General features: G+C 47.7%; 1 protein-coding gene across 1 annotated transcript in view; it reads left to right on the plus strand.

Annotated features, from left to right (window-relative positions):
• Positions 1-2,924: 2,924 nt before the first annotated feature.
• dpp10 (dipeptidyl peptidase like 10) overlaps positions 2,925-20,070 on the plus strand; it is a gene marked incomplete at both ends in the record, with an annotated part of 92,493 nt that continues 75,347 nt past the window's right edge. The window contains one exon of the mRNA XM_080019408.1: positions 2,925-2,981. Within this exon, the coding sequence (XP_079875534.1) occupies positions 2,925-2,981 (57 nt within the window). The remainder of the gene's footprint in view (positions 2,982-20,070) is intronic.

Here is a 20,070-nt window from a genome sequence, read left to right on the forward strand (position 1 = left end):
CTGAGAATTCGTAGCAGCCTAGAGATTAATATATTTACAATACACATTAAATTCCTACAATATAGATTGTTACAATATACTGTACACAACAAATCTAAAAGCGCATACACTGCAGCAGGCTCACAGTTGTGTTTCCTTACTGTAAAAAAAAAAAATGCCATTGCTCAATAAAAACTTTTGTTAAATGATAAATTTCACGGACTGGACTTTATATAAGAGAACAATTTTCGACAACGCTCTTCATTGCTAGGAGGACAGGACGGGCCTTTAACTATAGAGTTCATTCGACAGCCCTAAAAGTAGAAACACAACTGATCTTCGTTCCATACCAGCTCCAAGATTATGTGGATCACAGCAATAGCCGTTGGTTCACAACCCAAGGAAATCCATTATTTTTCTAAATATGAACTCACACGAAATGACTACTTGCATTTCTTTCAACTTGCTTGCATTGTTATTTGTCAGGCTCAGGGCCTGCAGTGGGCGGCGTTCACCGTTGAAAAGCAGTCATAGAATTCCAAAAAACAAACGAGGACGGATTTCAAAAGGTGCATGTTTTAGGGTTGACGCCTCGTGCAAAACATAAGATTTTCAGGAGCTTCAACTCTAAGGTGATTGTTCTGGCTGTCATTCTCCCCATGCGTCGAACGGCGTGCATTGCATGCATGGCTTTGGGTGTGTGTTTATGTGTGTTTGTATCAGTGTGCATATGGATGTTTTTTGTGCGTGGGTGTATTATTGTGCGTGGGAATGTGACTGGGCTCATAGCTTTTTGTGTGTGTTTATGGTTGTAGGAGGAATAGGTATAAGAAAAAAACATTCTTCATCATTGTGTTGTTATACCTCGTGATTCCTGTTTCACATCTGGTAATTGACTGCCCAGCACACAAAATGAGAGGATGGGAGAGTTTAATATTGCTGTTTCCATGTCAAACACAGATATAATGCATTGATCGATGTCTGACGATGGAGGCATTAAATATCTGCCCTGAGACTTAATACATTAGACTCCCACTCGTTGTCTGGAAAGTGCTGATAAAAGCTGCAGCGTGTGGCCTCCCAGCTCCATAAAGTTGAGCCCCAATGACTGAAGACAATGTCCCCACATAAGCCCACGGTCGGCTTGACAAAGGGTTGCGTACACAGGTGGCATTTTGATTATAAGCACTCTACAAATCCATGAAATTACACTCATACCTCGTATGAGTTAAGCAGCTTGACAGCTAGGCACAGAGAAACATGCTCAAGCTTATATATTTGACCGCTAAAGCTCTTCGCTTGAGGCCGTGTCAAACCTTCCTGGCTCACGAAACAAGAATTTTCAGCTAACATGTAACCGTCTCCCAAAGCCCATGACCGCTCTTGGTTGAATAGTAATCGGAAGTACCGGCAGGTTCTTTCGCTGGAACAGCGTTTACTCACAATAAAGATAAATTCCACCTTCTGACCTTCCCTAATCTGAGTTTGCGTCCTCTGAGCCAACCGCAGCTCGCTTTCTAACCCTTCCACTTCGTTTGTGTTTTGCAGTAAACAAAACACCATCTTCGACTCCCAGGCTTGGCTCATGCTTGTACTTGCTGTTGGTGAAGGTGTTTCCGCAAAAGGCCGTGTCGCGAGGTTGACTAGTCTAAAATACAAACTGTGCGTAAGTCGCTGTGGACGAAGAGTCGGTTCTCAACGAGTGAATGCAAATGAGATGTGCATTCTATTGGCAGCTTATACTGTTTGCTCGGGGCGGCGTCAAACCTCTCGGCTTACGGAGCAAGTGGATTTTGAGGAGAAAGTAAACGACGGGCAAGTTCCGATGCCTGCAACTGCAGTCACTGCAGGGCTGCGTGAAGCGAGCGGGTTTCAGCACCAAGGACAGCGCCCGCGAGGCTCTGGCCCAGCCTCAAGATGGTCACCGCGTGGGTGCGTCCCCCGTGCACCGCAGACAGATGCGGCGGTCCTGCCTACTGTACGGCCCTCCATGGTGCTGCACTTGCAAATGAGACTCAGCCAGATGTTTAGCACGTATACGAAATGCAACCCCTTGGAAACGCAACGCAGCAAGACTTGAGACTTGAGATAGTTAAAAGACCCTAACATTCAATTCACTTATCTTTCATGTAAATGTATGATGTAAATTACATATGTATACACACACACACACACACACACACACACACACACACACGCACACACATATACAGCAGTCTTACACTTTTAGTTTTTATGTTCTTAACTTTTATTTTTCCACCTGCTTTGGGAATGTCAACATACAGCGTGTTACCCTTGTAAATAAAACCCTTTCAACTGAGAAGAACTGAATTGATAGAAAGAGAGAGAGGTTGATTGTTAGAGAGAGGGAGAGAGAGAGAGAGAGAGAGAGAGAGGGAGAGAGAGGGAGATAAAAAGAGAGAGAAAAGGAGAGAGAGAGAGGGGGAGAGAAAGAGAGAGGGAGAGAGAGGGAGATAAAAAGAGAGAGAAAAGGAGAGAGAGAGGAGGAGAGAGAGAGAGGGGGAGAGAAAGAGAGAGGGAGAGAGAGGGAGATAAAAAGAGAGAGAAAAGGAGAGAGAGAGAGGAGGAGAGAGAGAGAGAGAGAGACCCCCCCCTCCTCGCGGGGTGACGCGTCGGGCTCTCCTCTCTCTCTCCTGCTCCTCTCTCCCCTCCTCTCTCTCCCTCTCTCTCCCTCCCTCCCCTCCTCTCCCTCCCTCCCTCCCCTCCTCTCTCTCCCTCCCTCCCCTCCTCTCTCTCCTTCCATCCAGACCTCGCAGCGCCCGTCGCTCGTGACGGATCCCGCGCCTCGTCCTCGCGCTCCCGGTTTTTGAGGTTTCCGCCGTTGTCATAACAACCGTCAACCGTCAGCACCGCCCGCAGGGATTTCGGAGGATAAAAAGCACCAAGTTTTCCTTTTTTGAATTCAACCCAGCGGAGTTTACGCCATGACGGCCACCAAGGAGCAGCCCAACCAGCGGCCGAACCAGCCGCAGTCAGACGAGGTGGGTCGCTTTCTAACCTCCCCCCCCCCCCCCCGTCTCTCTCCCTCTCCCCGTCTCCCCCTCTGCCTGTCTCCCCCTCTGCCCGTCTCCCTCCGTCTCCTTGGGTTCAACTTTCAGCTTGTGCTCCCCCACAAGGTCGCCCGACGACGGTGCGATGAAGCGACTGGAATGGTTGTGGCGTCGCTTTGGCTTGGGCTTCGAGTTTCATCAAGCCCTGAAACGTGTCTCGGAGCTCCAGCCTCCTCTGCTCCGACTTGAGCTGCGCCTCAGAGTGCGTGCGTGCGTGCGTGTGCGTGCGTGTGCGTGTGTGTGTGTGTGTGTGTGTGTGTGTGCGTGTGTGTGTGTGTGTGTGTGTGTGTGTGTGTGTGTGTGTGTGCGTGCGTGCGTGCGTGTGTGTGCGAATCCGCAGAAAGTGGCTTTACTGTTGTGAGGATGCTGCATAGTGCTGATCCTCCACACCACCGAATGAATGAGAGTGCGTGTGTGGGGAGAGAGAGAGAGAGAGCGAGAGAGAGAGAGAGAGAGACAGACATACAGAGATAGAGGGCGAGAGAGAGGGGGAGACACAGAGAGAGAGAGACAGACAGACAGAGAGAGAGGGAGATCCGCAGAGAGAAATGGAAGAGGAGACCGGGAGAGACAGACATACAGAGATAGAGGGCGAGAGAGAGGGGGAGACACACAGAGAGAGAAACAGACATACAGAGATAGAGGGCGAGAGAGAGGGGGAGACAGAGCGAGAGAGAGACAAACAGACAGAGATAGAGGGGTAGAGAGAGTGGGAGACACAGAGAGAGAGAGAGAGAGAGAGAGAGAGAGAGAGAGAGACAGACAGAGATAAAGGGGTAGAGGGAGAGGGAGACATAGAGAGAGATGGAGATGGAGATAGACAGAGGGAGAGAGGGAGAAGGAGGCAGAGAGAGACAGACAGAGATGGAGCGGTAGAGATAGAGAGAGGGGGGATGGAGATAGACAGAGAGATAGAGGGAGAGGGAGACAGACAGATAGGCAGACAGAGAGAGAGAGGGGGAGACAGAGATGAAGAGTGAGAGAGGGGAGAGAGAGAGACAGAGATAGACAGAGAGAGAGATACACAGAGATGGAGAGAGGGGGGAGAGAGAGACAGAGAGAAGAGAGGGGGGGGAGAGAGAGGGAAAGAGAGGGAGAGAGAAAGAGAGAGAGAGGGGGATGGAGATAGACAGAGAGATAGAGGGAGAGGGAGACAGACAGATAGGCAGATAGAGAGCGAGAGGGGGAGATAGACAGAGATGAAGAGTGAGAGAGGGGAGAGAGAGAGACAGAGATAGACAGAAAGAGAGATACACAGAGATGGAGAGAGAGGGGGGAGAGAGAGACAGAGAGAAGAGAAGGGGGGAGAGAGAGGGAAAGAGAGGGAGAGAGAAAGAGAGAGAGAGAGAGGGATGGCGATAGACAGAGAGATAGAGGGAGAGGGAGACAGACAGATAGGCAGATAGAGAGCGAGAGGGGGAGATAGACAGAGATGAAGATCGAGAGAGGGGAGAGAGAGAGAGACAGACCGAAGAGAAGGGGGGGGGAGGGAGAGAGAGAGAGAGAGAGAGAGAGAGAGAGAGAGAGAGAGAGAGAGAGAGCATGCAGCGTGCATTGTAATTCAGTGGCAGCCTCTCGTCAGCTGCCACCAACACCTTGAAAAGGAACGGTTTGTGGAAAAACACTTTGAAAAAAAGAAAGAAATAAATACACGAGACGCATTTCACTCCTGAATACACTCTCCGGCATCATTTAGCAGCGGTGGGACCCCCCCAAAACCCCCCCCAAAACCCACCCACCCCCAGCTGTAATTCTGCAATCCAGGCACGTCCGATTGTGTTATCAGGCGGCGGGGGGTTGGTGGATGCGCGTGTGAGTGCCCACGCTGGGACGCCGTCATCCGCCGTCGGGCAATTTGGGTGGCACCGCCGTCAGGACGCCCCCTCGCCGGGGGGCCGCCCGCCTCGGACTCGAGAACCTGGCGGCTCCAACTGTGGCGCAACAACATCAGTTATCGATTTTTCCCCTCTCTCTGAGTGTTTGGATGTTGACCCCCGGGCGCCCCGCGGGCCCCCGCCGCGTGTCAATGTTCTTCGTTACGCCGATAATTTGGCTCCCGTTCGATCCGATTTCGCCGACCTCCCAATTATCCGCGGAGCGGGTCTTCGTCGCGCCGGGGCCCTCCTGCGAGAGCGGCTTCGCTCCTTCATAGATTACCTGCGGTGCATCCCCTTCATGGGACGAGTTGCCTCGCCGCGCCGTTTGCCAGGAATCAAACCCTCGACTCTGAAACCGACATGCCCTGCCTGAGACTTGACGGGGGCCTCGGGGGATGTGGTTGGAATGCGGCAGCGGGCAGTGTGGATTCCACACTGCCCTTGCAAACCTGGATTTCAATGGGGAACCGCTCGCCTGTTCTCCTCACAAATTAGCGTCTGGGATGCCTTTTCAAAAGAGCTATTGTTTACACTGCGCTGGTGAGGGGGGCTGTTAAATGTTCACGGGTGGATACCAATACTAAAATGTATGCCCTTTTGCCGGAAGGATAATGTATTTTATTATCACGTGATGATGTGACAAAATGGGAAATTATTCTTGACGGGGAAAAACAGTATTTTCCACAATCAATTGTAACGCATTTCAACATAAATTTTCTTAAGTCTTCGGGGAAACAGGCACAAGGAAGTTGACCCACGGACGTGTATTTCATCGATTCTTTGTTCACAGTGTAACTTACTTATTATTTATAGATATATATACTGTATATATATATAAAAGCCTGTAATATTTGATCATGCCTCGCTGGGCAGTCAGTGTAAGTCATTGCATAAGACTGGTGCATCAGGCTGGCATCAGGTTCCAGAGCAGAGCGCGGGGCTGGGGAAAGTGCGCCCGGGCGGAGGGGAGGCTATTAATGTCGCGCGCGGTGTCAAGGCGTGGGTTGCACACAGGGTCCTGCGGCCGCCTCTTTACAGGGTCAGTCTTGATCAAAGGCTGCATCACAACGCTGAGGAAATGACAAATGGTGGCGGGGGCACGGGGGATCTATCTATGGTAACAGATGGAGTGATAGAGAGAGGGAGCGAGCGAGCAAGAGAGAGAGCTCTGCTCTGCTGGTAGGTGTTCCAGTGCGGTGCCTGGGTGACGGAGAGAGCAATCGATTCCATGTTCCCCCTGTGTCTCCTCCCGGATTAATGCCAATAATCTCTGTATCAAATGCCTTTCTCTGCCTTTAATCCCATCTGAGGAAGTGGAAAAGAGAAAAGATTGAGTAACTTGCCAACCTAAAGCGCTGGCTCCACGGGTTCCGTGACGTCAGCGTAGCGCAGGGCGGGGGGCACAGCGCGTCAATAACTTCCCGCTCCTCCTGCCCGCTCCCTTCCAGTTGATTTCTGGCACCTTGCTGGTTGATAACAAATTGTGGTCAAACTGTTCGTGGCCACTGTGTTGTTGATGCAACGCCGCTGTTCACTGAGTTATCGGCGACCTTACCACTGGACATGTTTTACCTTAAACAATGTTGAAATGGTTTTCAGGGGTCGAGGCCGGAGTCCGTCTAAGTAATGCTTCGAGGGTGAAGGTGTACAGTACCGCATAGATGGCCTTAAGAGGCTTCCTTTCACGGATCCGATGATTGTATTTCACCATTTTCCTTACATTTTGCTACTTTTAAGTAACGTTGAAGACGTCACATTCGATCCGATTACTCGCCGGGTAGGAGAGCGACTCCATTCAAACCGGACTGAGACGAAGCGAGTTGCGTAAAGGGCGCCCGGTGCCCGCTGGGTACTGACTACGAAAGCAAGGCACTTCCAAGGAACCCGACCAAAGCGCTGACGTTCTGACGTGTGTTGTTATGATTTAAAACCGGCGTAGCGGCCAAGACCGGACAACTCAACGGGGGAGTCAGGACTAATAGGAATTATTTTTAGAAAAGAAATGTGTGAGGCGATGTGTGCGCAATAATGAAACCTTCAAACCCATAATACAGTGAAAATGGTTTATTGAAATGACTAATGACATTCAGTGAGTTCAGACTTGGGCCGGAGTTATGCCTGACCTCCTGTTCTGGCCCGAAGAGGGTGTGGAAGTCACCCTCCCGCCAGACAACTCGGCGCAGGGGGCTTTGCAGAGATGTTGCGCCGACCCTCCCACAGATGCCGCTGGAAGGGAAAACCGAGCTCAAAAACTCGGTCTTTTGACACCCTCTGGTCTCACGCTGTGTCCCTTTACTCTCCAACCACGGGTTGACACGAGCCGGCGGCCGGCTTGACCTCTCGGCGTGACCTCCCGGCTCACACGCCCTCCCGCTGCTCCCTGCGTTCAGTGTGTGTGTGTGTGTGTGTGTGTGTGTGTGTGTGTGTGTGTGTGTGTGTGTGCGTGTGCGTGTGGCGGGGGGGCGCACGGGTCCACCGCCCGAACGGATGGAGTGTCCTCATTCGCTTCGTTAATGGAGTTGTTGGCCGGACGCTGGACAAAGGCACGGACCTGGAAAACGAATGGCCCCTCCCGCCCTCATTGTGAGTAAGAAGAGCTTTCACACGCTGTGATCCTGTGGCCCGGGAAACTGTAACTCACACTAATGGAGCGTGAGTGCTGAGACTGTCACTGCACAGGAGACGGGAGATTTGGTGGGGCGAGGAGGGGTGGGCGGAAGGGGAGTCCGAGGGAGAGGGGAGCGGAGGCATGGAAAAATAAAAAATAAAAATAGATCAACAAGCAGGTGAGAGAGGAGCCCAGAGGATGAAAGCGAGTGTGGGGAATTAAGAGATGAAAAGGACGAACAGACATGGAGAAGAAGCAGCGGAATACCAGCCGTGGCATGAGGAGCAGGATGGATAATACATGCACTCAGAAATTTGCTGGACAGATTTCGGGAATGGAATAGAGCGGATGACTGTCATTCCACAATTATGAGAAGGGAGCGGCCACGACTGAAACAATGAGGCATGATTTGATTCACGGACGGACAAGGAGGCCAACAGCAGCTTTTAGAAACAATAAATAAGTGAAAATATAAAATAACAACACGCGAAACACAGGGTTGGGCTTCCTTTCAGGGTCCGGGTTTTGGTTCGGCACGACCAGTTGCTGCCAACTCTGCGCCACTGTGTCCACGGCTTAAAATCAGTGAGCGATATCTACGATCCACCGAGTACAAAACAAAGATCAACTACCGGCTGATTATTCGTTATTTTAAGACGAGGCTTTCACAAAGGATTGCTTTGATAATCAAGTGCTCTGCAGATCATTCTGGGGGGGGAAAAGAATGAAAAAAAAAAAAAAACAGGAAGCCATTTTTTTGCATGTAGGTTTGTGATTTGATTGTGATTCAAATTGTGATTGAAAGGTACTATCTGTAATGGACAGGACGTTCTCTTGCAGCTTTAATCAATACTGTAAAGATGCTTTCGATCACGCGTGGCCACAGCCCTCCAGCAGGATTACATCAGTGGAAAACCTACTTGCAAACGTAAATCGATGAATTGAAACTAAATAGACGTACGTGTTGAAGGCGGCTCGTTGAAGTTGCAAGCCTATGCTTCGTCCGACCGGGTTGCGAATGCAATCACTTCACTCGCTCACGTCTCGGGCAGTTTTGGGAAGAGCTGTGAGAGCTTCAGTTGTGCAGATTGTGGAGCGCTCCGAGCGGGGGCGGAAAATCATACGGTTCAGACTTTGGACGGGAACCCCTCCACTCAGCCCTCTTTCCCCAACACCTCCAATACATACATGTCGTCCGTCCTGTAGTTTTAATGTCTGATTGTTCCATCGTAGGCCCCTGAGGTCATTGACAACGTGATGAATTGATTTGGTTGATGTTATAATATAGACAGATGTAATGACGATTACCGAGGCAATCGAAGAGGTAATCCATGATGACGCCACTGACGAACAGCAAATCCCCGAACTGGGAGATAACACATTCACTCCAAAAGGAAGATGTATCTCATGTTCCTCCAGAAGGGAGGGCTACGGGTGTCTCACTCCTACTCTACCCCTACCATACCTCTACTCTACCTCCCTATACCCCTAATCTACCCCACTCTGCCGTTACTCAAGCTCTACTCTACCTCACTTTACTCCTAATCTACCCTCACTCTACTCCTAAACTACGTCTACTCTTCCTCTCTCTGCCCCTAATCTACCCCTTCTCTACTTCTACTCTAACTCCCTCTACGCCAATCTACACCTAATCTACACCCACTCTACCCCTACCCTACCTCTACTCTACCTCCCTCTACCCCAATCTACACCTAATCTACCCCCACTCTACCTTTACTCTACCTCTACTCTACCTCCCTCTACCCCTAATCTACCCCTACTCTACCGCTTCTCTACCTCCCTCTACCCCTAATCTATGCCTAATCTGTCTCTACCTCTATTCTACCTGCCTCCATTCTGCCACGTGTTAGGGCTGAGATGATAACTGCATTACTGTTCAATTTTTGTATAAAATTGTTTTCTGGTGAAAGTTACAGGAAGATATGAAATACAAACACAACGATCATTGTTCAGTTATCATCATTGGCTGTCTTCCATCTTATGTCAAAAGTCGTCACTTCAGCTTTGTGCTGAAAAAACACTGTGTTTTTAGTTGTTTTATTTGTAGGAACAGCCATCGGGGATGCACGGGGAGCCGTGTTCACAGACGATTCACACATATAAAAATATATTTATCATTCCCTTTATTTATAATTCCTCATGGAAATGTTATTCCTGTGCATTATTCTAAGCTTCTAGTTTATCCGGTTATTGTAATGCATGACAATAAAACAAAATACGTTGGTAAACTGCCATATCACCCACTCGGTAAACCGGTAAGAAAGAATTCCCCGATCTACCCCAATTCTACATCCACTCTCCCTGCCCCCACTCTACCTTTACGCTACTCTACCTCTACTCTTGACAACTCAGGAGGAGGAGGCACTCCCCAATATTTGTGAATATCATAACGGAAATGTATTGGTTGATTTGATTTTTTTATCTGGCGATAAAATATAATACAATAATAAACTATAATATTTCATTATTTCAATTTGCTGACTTTTATATGTCGATCGATTAATGTGACTACGTAGGTTTGTTCTTAGTTTTTTAACAGGAAGAAAAGTGCACAAGATGTTAAAACCAAAGTTAGGAAGGCAGTGAGCACGTGATAAGAAGTGCACGTATGAAGACAGGATGGTGCAAATTACTACTGCAGGCTATTTGGATGCAGGCCAGCGTCTGAGTGTGGTAAAGGTCAACTTAATAAATGTTCACTTCACATCTCCAGTCCCCTCTCCCCGAATATTAAGGTTATTCGCCGACACGAGTAGGATTTTTTCATGCGAAATAGTGTGAGAACAAACCACGCTATGAAAAGCAATTATGAAACTGTCTTCCCAATTAATGTCCACCACCTGTGGCCAGGAGCTTTGTTAATAACATTCCCTCCATTTCAACTCCACGATGAAAAAGATCAGACCTGGTTATGAGCTCCTTTCTAGTTTTTTGAACACTCTGCTACCCACGATGGACTGGATCAGTGATATTTAATGGACTGGGGAGGTAGAGGCGCCGTGGCGTTCTGGGGAATGTTTGGTTTATTTTGGGCTTGAAGGATCGTTATAACCCTTTGTCAGAGAAGGGCTTTCACACAATGCAGGGATATAGGAAATGCTGCTCTATGCGTTGTCCATAAGCGCTGGCTTTCACTGAGAAGATCAATTCCTCACATCGTGGACCATCCACGCTTTTGAACTGAGATTTTTCCTCATTTTTTTGTCGATTACACAAACACACACCGTGGAGTTGAAGTCACGTGCGAGTACGGTTTCCTGCCCCTGACCACTGATCTGGACTGAAATGCCTTGCTCAAGGGCACGACAACGAAGGGCGAGAGGAGGCTACTCCAGAACAATCACTCCTCTGGTCGCGGCCTCCCGGTCGATGAGACACGCGTCGCCTCCGCGACTTGCGTCTCTATCGCCGGGCCTCAGCCGTTCCAGACTGACCAGGTTTGACCAAGGCGAGAACCTTGAAAGGATTATAAGGCAATTACAAGGTTTGAGTCATCAGCGAAGAAACAGGCAGGAGAGCAAATCTGTGTGTGTGGGTGTGTGTGTGTGTGTGTGGCTTTATAGATGCCTCACTGCGTGTGGCAGCACAGTAGCTGATGAGATGTGGAGTGTGCAGCGTGACCTCTTCTGTGCGTCTGGAGGTATGTTGAAGTGTGCACCTCTACTTCGCTGCTGTAATCCACTGGAAGTTATGCGACGGGGTGTTGAACAGCGCAACATCGCTTTATTTCGAGACCACAGCCCTATGAGATCATTATTTCTTCATGGAAGAGAGATACCTGTGGTGGTATTCTGCTTTGGCCTTCGAGTTTTTAATTTAATATTTAACCAGAGAAGCATTAGTGAATTATGGTGGATATAGTCGTTGTGTGCAGTGTATATTGTGTTCTTTTGTGAAAGTACATGATGTTCATTCTGTATGTGGGGAATAGAAAAGGGGGTTATTGATTCATATTTTCCCATTATCTCCTACCTTATCGATTACCGAAGTAAAAATACAGGGGCAAATTCACTCATTTATTGTGCGGCTTTTACGGCCGCTAAACCAGTTACAAAATAACAGAAAATGCAAGCATCAAATTCACAAATCACCCGCAAACGGTGAAATGCACCCTAACTGCGTTGCCATGCAAATAGCTTCTCGGTGCACCGGTGATATTTGCGCGTATTTAAATGAGGTATTATTCATGCATTTGCTGCAAAATAACCGCCTTTCTATGCAAACGAAACTTGTTGCAAATAGCATCCCATTCACAAACACCAACGCCAAAAGCCAAACGCAGTTAGAGTGACGCTATTACTGTCTGCGGAGAGTTGGTGCAACTGAAGCGCATTTATAAAGGTTGTCACGACCAGACTTTCCAGTGATCTGTAAATTATTACTGTTACGGCATCTGAAGGTAGCGATGCCTTGAACGGGGCAGTCCGTGGTGGTTTTCTAAACACACTCCAAAAGCAACTTGTTGAAACTTTTATTAATTTATTGTACAAAAAGGCTTTACAAACGAAGACAAAAACAGTTCTATAAGTGCCATTAAGCTCAAAAGATGTCGAAAAAACAAGAGAAAGCCATAGGAAATAGCGATAAAATGGTCAAAACTGGCATTAAACCCCAGTTGGCATCGAACCTGCAGAACCTTGGGCAGCTCCGCAGGCCGTGGCCCTTCCGTGTGCAGCGGCCCAGAACTTTGTGGAAGTAACGCAAATATATTTAATCGACTGTCATCATCTCTACATTTTAATATTAATTCAAAACTCAAAAATTAAATAGATACACATTTTATTCATGCAATAAATATGTTTTACAAGTTTTATTATATCTTTACTCATTCTATTTTAATGTTTTATAGTCACCGTACAGGAACCTAAAAATATAAGAAAAAGTAAAACAACTTCCATTATTCTGAAACGGTCACGATTTGGCGTAGCACCGGCGAAGCCCCTTCAAGGATTTACCTACAATTTTCCATTTCCATTAAACACTTTGAATCAAAGTAACTACTGTCTGATTTTTTATCCCCCCGTAGCGCAAACATGAAGGAGCAGACAGCGGCCTCAATTGATGCACATATGGTCAATATGGTATTCCTGGTGCTATTAGCGGCCGCCATCCATTTCTTTGTGAATTCGCCCCTGGGTGTATGTTTGTGTGACTGGGACACTAAAAAGGCATAAATTCAGCTCGTCGACACAGAAAGAGGGACTGCGTTGCGATCATCGCATCTCTTCACTTTTCCACTCCGCTCGAGAAAGACAGAGGCTCACCCCGCGGGCGCCTCGTCATCGCCCCGCCCCGTGGGGTTCCGACACCAGTCCTCATGCGACGTCTCGGATCTCGTTAATTGCATGTAGGGCAGTGCCGTGGACATGAATATTGATCGCGTGTCGCATTGGCAGATGATCGTTCAAGCGCCAGTTCATCATGCGGGCTCAGATGAGGTGCGGGACCCTGCCGGACAAACAGGCTTTTCTGCCCTTTCAGGGGTTTTTGTGAGTGCTGCGAGGCCACCGGGATCGATATCTCCTTCCAGCGGCAGAGAATCAAAGCCTCGTCAGAGTGGCCGGCGCCAGCGACGGCGCTCTGCCGCTGAACACGGCAGTTACGGCGGCCGCTCTCTCCGTCTCGCTGTCTCTTTTGTTCTCTACGGGTATCAATCCGTCCCTCTGCCCTTCTGTCCGTCTCTTTATCCACCCGTTTGTCTGTCGGTCCATCTGCCGGCTCGGCGCCGTCCGTCCGTCTGTCCGTCTCCCTATCTTTTCCCTGTGAGTAATTAAATGGATGTCTGAGCCGACGGCCGCATCTGTATAATATGCTCCCCCTCGTATAATTCCCCGTGTCGCCCTGAATTTTCCCTTTCCGATAATAAAACAACAAAAACAAAACAAAGTCCAGGCCCCAACAAAAAACAGCATTCTAGCAAGACGGCCTCCCTTGTTTGTTTGGCAGTGATGAGTAGTGAATACGAGTGCGGAAATCGGCGATCTCGAAGGGCCTGTTTGTTTATTATTTTCAGTCATTCTTGAAAATGCCATACCAGGATCTTTGTTTTTCTGGCGGCAACATCACGCTGACGCACACTTTCAAGAGCGTGAGGGCCGGGGCAAAAAAACGAAGTCTCTGATCTGTTTTCTGATACTGTTACGGATATAGCATGGACAACTCCTAATCCTCAATTGCATCGCGTTTCGAGTTGAGCCTTTTATGTCCCTGCCCGCATTTTAACGGCACGTAACACAACGGACGTGTTTTTTTTTGTTGTTGTTGTCTTTTTCCCTTGGCCGCGTCGGACAGCCGCGCTGACCTTTCATCCTCGTCCCGCCGAGACCCCCCCTGCCGTGTAACCAGCGGAAGGAGAAGGCGAAAGTAAAGAGGGAGCGCGGGCGGCGAGATGGGCAGATCAGTTGCCCGGACACACCTCTCCACCCGACTCCCTGCCTCTCTGTCCTTTCTCACTCCGCCTCCCCATCCCCACTAATTCCTCCTCAACTAGCAATTTTATAGCTGAGTGCCCGCTGGATCCCCCAATGTCACCTATACGTCTGGGAAAAAAAAAAAAAAAAAAAAAAAAAGGGCCACTCTCGAGCCGCACACAAAGAGACAATTTCCTGTCCGCACCGAGGCGCACTGGGCTTCACGACGATGAGATTGTGCTGCCGACGCGACTCCCGGCGCGTTGCTCCTCCAACTGTTATTTCTCTTAATAATGAAAAAAATATATATATATCTTATATATTTATTTATTTATTTTTGTTAGTTGGGAGGTTAACGACTGGATTTTTAAATCCCTAGCCCAGTGGGTCATTTCACCGTGGATGTAGTTGACTGTGTCTAATCCTGTTCAAATCAGAGATTCGGGCTGCGCGGCGCGGAGAAAAGCTCCGTCTCTCACCGCGTCATTTAAAGCAAAAACGCATTTTAACGCAAAGCGGAAAATTCCCACACATACTGTAGGGGGTCGGAGCTATTATTCATGCATTCTAAAGGCCTAATGCTGATGAACACAGGCCATTAATTTTTCTGCCAGTTCCTCTGACTCGGGCAATAAAATCTGACTTGATGGGTTTCCTGCGCATCGGTGATTTGTCACGGCTTTAACGAGCCGGCGTCGGACTTAGCAAGGTCCTGTGCCAGAGACAGCTTTTCCCTTTTTTTTTTTTTTCAGATCGGTGTTTTAAAGTAAACTGTGTTCTCCAAATAGATTCTCTGGAGGAACTGATTTCCCGCTTCGCTGCTGTGCCGCGGTCCGATTTGGACAGAAGCGGTCGGAGCCCCCAGAAAACAGACTTTTACTTATTAGGGATTTGACATCATCGGGCTCCAATCAGAGCCGGAAAAACGTCATTGTCCACAAAATTTGGAACAATTGTATTTGGGAATTTCGGGCTGGGATATAGGACAAAGTGGACTACTAGGTGAAAAAATGAATTACCATCATATACAATACACAACAATACATGACGCAAAATGGATATACTGTGAATATTAAAAATGACATTCGGCGACAGAAAAATAAATACATGTACTTTGAAATGGTGAAATAAAACAATATACAAAGAAATGAATCAGCTGAAAGAATAACTAAATAAATAAATAGCTAAATAAAGGAATTCATGAATCAAAAATATAACGTTACCCTGTTGCCCCGGGCAACATCTTTTCATCCCTTAAAAAAAATAGAGCTTGGTCGGAGCATTTCACTTTGTTTGGAAACTTCGTAATCAAGCAAAAGGAAAAGATGTTAAAATATGGATTATATTTATATCCGATCATTATCACTTTTATCACATGGTAAAATTAGATACTACAATTTGGCAATCAACAGCCGATGTATGGTTGCCACATTAGCAGTCGGGCCGCATATAAATGTATATTTAAATTGTAATGCCTTGCACTGCACTGATGGTGGATTGCTTAATGGATATTGGGTTTTTCAGGCTTTAAAAATGAAAGTATTAGTGGGTCACAGTATAGAAATAAAGTACCTACTGGAGGTTTCCTGTGTCTACATGTGTACATTATACTGTAAATGTCTTCATATTATTGACCTCATCACCTTGTTCCTCTTGTAGACTTTGTGTCTTGAGCTGGTGTGTGCTTTTTGATCCTGTCCACATAATGCAGGCTCTTTTTTCCCCCACCGGCACCGTTGCCGTCAGCTTCTTTTTTTTGCGATTCCTTCATATAAAATAATTTGCCCGGCCACTTGACACATACTTGATTCACCTTGATAGACACTCGCTCACAAAGTGGATGCAATCATTTGCAATTCCAGACAAACGAGGCGTCCGTCTCGCCAGGCGCTGAGAACGTACTTGGGCCGTGATCAACGAGCTGACGGAAGGGATTCCCCCCAACCCGGCCCTCTCTCCGCCCCTGCACCGAATGGCGGCTCCACCCGGCCCCGGGGACGCCGTTTTTTACCGTCCAAAAGAATATCGAGGATGGAACTGAGAGGTTCAGTTCCGTTTATGTCAGAGTTGGTGACTCGTTCCGGTAAATTGCCCTCTTTTGCCGGGCGCATCCCGGGAGGGCGGTGCGACGCCGTGGGAGCAGGGCGCAGGCCCCCGCCGCCCGTGCAGGCCTCCCTCTCGCCGCTCGGCACCAATGTTGGCATGCTGGTTTCAAAGTCCCGGCTTAGGTTTGACCGCAGCTTGCGCACTTTTAATGGATCTTTATTCCATTGTGTTTTTTTTCCTGACGTGCTTGAGCTGCTAAAGCCCATTTCCATAACAGGGAGGAAGACGGATCTCTTTGTGTTCAAAGCGAGCACGGGGTTTGAAATTGTGAGACGATGCGGCTCCATGTTTCGTTTAAATGCCCTGGAGAGGAGAGCATGCAGATCCCCGGGGGACGGCACTCAAGTATTTATACTTACATATTTAACAAGGATTATTAGTGGTGGGAGTGTTCTTCCCCCGATTGCCAGAATTTCACTGCGCTATTCCTTGCAAAAAAAAAACATTATGTTTTTTAAACTACTTAAAAATGTACAGGCACACTGTAGGGGCAGATCACTGCAACCTGATTTGCAATTTCCATTACTGTGCCCACATTTGCTCAAGACGCGTCAAGGACTCCTAAATGCACCTCAGTTCGCTTTTATCCTGTTTTCTTAAATTACGGTGTTGTTTTTCTTTGTAGTAAGGCCAACCTTCACATGTTAAACAAATTAATTTTACAACATTGACTTATTTGCAATATACAATTGCTAATACGACAAAAGAACCTGTATAAGAGGCATCACGGGATTGACTGTAGTCTGCTCCGGTAAAATCATTTTGAAACCTTTTTGATGCATATTATATTATATTAATATGGAAATATAAAATAAATACTATTATTCTTTTTTTGAAATAGCCGGCAGGGTTGTAGTCCTAAGTCAGACTTTGACTTAACTTTTGGTCCTGGTCAGTGCGGACCCCTCGATACCCCTCGACTTGTAATTTTAACCAGAAGTCACGTAATTTGTCTTGAAATTGCCCCACACAACATAAACTTTAAGGAGATCTTTTGTTGAGTCGTTCATCCTGTACCTAATGCTGGGGCTGTCTCACTTAGTGCAAATAGTGAAAGAAATCCGGATTTCTATTTCATTTTTAGCTGCTAGGGGACAGGGCGGTCCAAAATGTTAACTCTTAATTTTCCCATTTTAGAGTTGACAAAAAAACAAAAACAAAGAAAAACAAAAGAAAAAGATCCTGCCTGGCAAAGGATGTAGAAATAGCCAGAAGCATCATGGGAGTGGTCACTGCGGTTCGTTCTGTTGTGAACCTTTGTCCTGCATTGTTTGTGTTGTACACTAGAGGATGGTGCGTCGCTGCGAAACAAGCCTATTTGTAGTCATCTGTGCCGGCTAATACTGCACCTCCAAATAGAGTGTTTGGAGGCGCACACACACGCACGCACATGCACGCGCCGGCATACTAATCCTGTTATTCCCACGCAAGAATGTTTCCCATTTCATATCAACATCGGCACCGCCGCGGCGCTGTAGAGCCGCAGATATTGGAAACCAATACAACAGAGAAGATGACTAATTGGGAATTGGCTTGTAAAGACCAAAGGGTAACTCCGGCTTCCCGTCAGAGCAGCACTGGCAATACTTAACGCGGCGAGATGACAAGCCGGGGCTAAACTCGCCATTTCCTATTAGCCGGCGGATCAATTTCAGATGTTAAGCCTCAAGACGGCGGCACGGACTTTGTTTTGCTGTGGCTGTCACCGTGCGTGCGAGGCGGTGAGAGATGGCATTTCATGGGCAAACAAAAATAAGTCCCTGGCAATGGCACCGTTTCTTTATCTCCCTCTCTGGCTCCGCTGTCATTGTTGAAACAGACTAGCTTTTGCTGAGATGCCCATCGTCATTTGTCACACTCTCCCCAAGGTCAGGGGCTAGGCAAGGGTAAGCTCACGGGCCTATAAATAGCCTGGCTCCACTCACACACACACGCACGCACACACACACATGCACGCACACACACACACACACACATACACACGTGCGCACGCACGCAAGCACGCACACACACACACACACATTCACACAGACACGGAGATGTAGGCACACACACAGCACACACACCCCGTAGGGCCTCTGATTTAAGTTGCCCTGAACCATCTTTAGGACCATTATTTCACATCATAGTTCTCTCTGTTGGTTTCTTTTTTAATAGCTGTCTCTCCCCCCCTCCCTCTCTCTCTCTCTCGCTCTCTCTCTCTGTCTCTCTCTGTCTCTCTCTCTCTCTCTCTCTCTGTCTCTCTCTGTCTCTCTCTCTCTCTCTCTCTCTGTCCCTCTCTCTCTCTCTCTCTCTGTCTCTCTGTCCCTCTCTCTCTCTCTCTCTCTCTCTCTCTCTCTCTCTCTGTCCCTCTCTCTCTCTCTCTCTCTCTGTCCCTCTCTCTCTCTCTCTCTCTCTGTCCCTCTGTCTCTCTCTCTCTCTCTCTCTCTGTCCCTCTCTGTCTCTCTGTCTCTCTCTCTCTCTCTGTCTCTCCTGGTCCACATCCCCCATATTAATTATAAGAATGAACGAGTGTCCTTTCTGCTGTGACGTTGGTACATTGTGTTTCGAGGTCGCACAGAACCTTCATAAAAAATTAAAAATAAAATCCCCCCAAAAAACGGTCACATGCTGAAAATATTGGTCTCCTACTGTATACAACCAGGCCTGGGTATGGTATCGCAAATCAATCAATCATTGTCATTGGATCAAAAAAAAAAAAGCTTACTTCAACTTTTAATCGGGAAACGAAGATTCACATTTAAGGTTGACAAAACTAAAACAAATACAAGTTTAACAAATGAGAGCATTTATCTGAGCTTGACCCATCCACACGTTTTTTTAAATGTAGAGCGATACGTTTTCATATAATTGTAATCTGTGAAGCGGTGTCAAGGCGAGGCGTCGCTCTGGCCCCCGCCGGTAATGGAAATCTTTGCACATTAACTTGAGTTTTCTCGTTGTTTTTCGCCGGCTACTTCCAGTGTTGTGGAGGCAAGGCGGCGAGATTCAAGAAATTGCCTTTAAAAAAAAACAAAAAAAAAAACCCCACATCCGAGCCGCGTGACCCCTCCCGCAAGTCACGGGCGCTCTCCCTCATTGTCTTCCACGCTGTCGGCTCTGCTGTTTGTTACCGTGGATCGCCGCCGCAGAACCCGTCTTCAAAGAATAATTATGTTGTGATGATAAAATGAGCCGGGGGGGGGGAAACACATTTAACGTACAATTTTTCCACGTCCGACATTATTTGGGGAAGGGGTCGTTTCTGCCACCTTTTGATGGAACAGCTTCCATCCAGCTGCCAAGTTTTTTATTTTTTATTTTATTTTCTTTTTATCTTTTAACACACAAAACTCACTCACTTTGTGCCAAATTGGCCAGGACACCACTTTCACCTGCGCTTTTGGCCGCGCTCCTGTGGAAGTACGTTGAATGTCCATCTGCATCTGAATCAACGACGGATACATCTCCATGCTATTGTCCGACTTTCCTCCGGGCTCCATGTTTCTATTGGATATCGCGGCGAAGGTCGCAGGAAAGGTCATTGGCCAACACTGTGTTCGGGTTATCAGAGGAGGAAAAATATGGTTCAAGGGTTTCAAACTTGAAATGAACGTGTCTCCCTCGCCGCTCATCCCACACCGCTAATGGAGGTCGGCGTCCGGCCGGCGGCATCCATGTAAGGCACTAAACATCGTGATTGCTCATTCATTTAGCCGCCAGACGACAGATTTGTCAAATTTATTCTTTGAGGTTGTTTTGACCCGATCGATAATTGAGTCTTTTGGCGACTGGAACGCCCTCCGAATACGCTTATCCGTCCTCTATCGACGTGCTGAGACGAATGCAAGGCAAGAGAGGGAACGTCGACAGCGGGAGGGAAATGGCAGTCGACCGGAAGTCGCATTCGTCAGGATTTGTCTTTTTTTTTAAATTAATGAATTTATTTATTTTTCTGTGACGTTGGACTGAAACGAGAGTCCCGGGATGTCTCTCACAACTCACCATTCACGAGCGCA

Source organism: Zeus faber (assembly GCF_960531495.2).
Source record: "Zeus faber genome assembly, chromosome: 18".
In the NCBI taxonomy this organism is placed as follows: domain Eukaryota; kingdom Metazoa; phylum Chordata; class Actinopteri; order Zeiformes; family Zeidae; genus Zeus; species Zeus faber.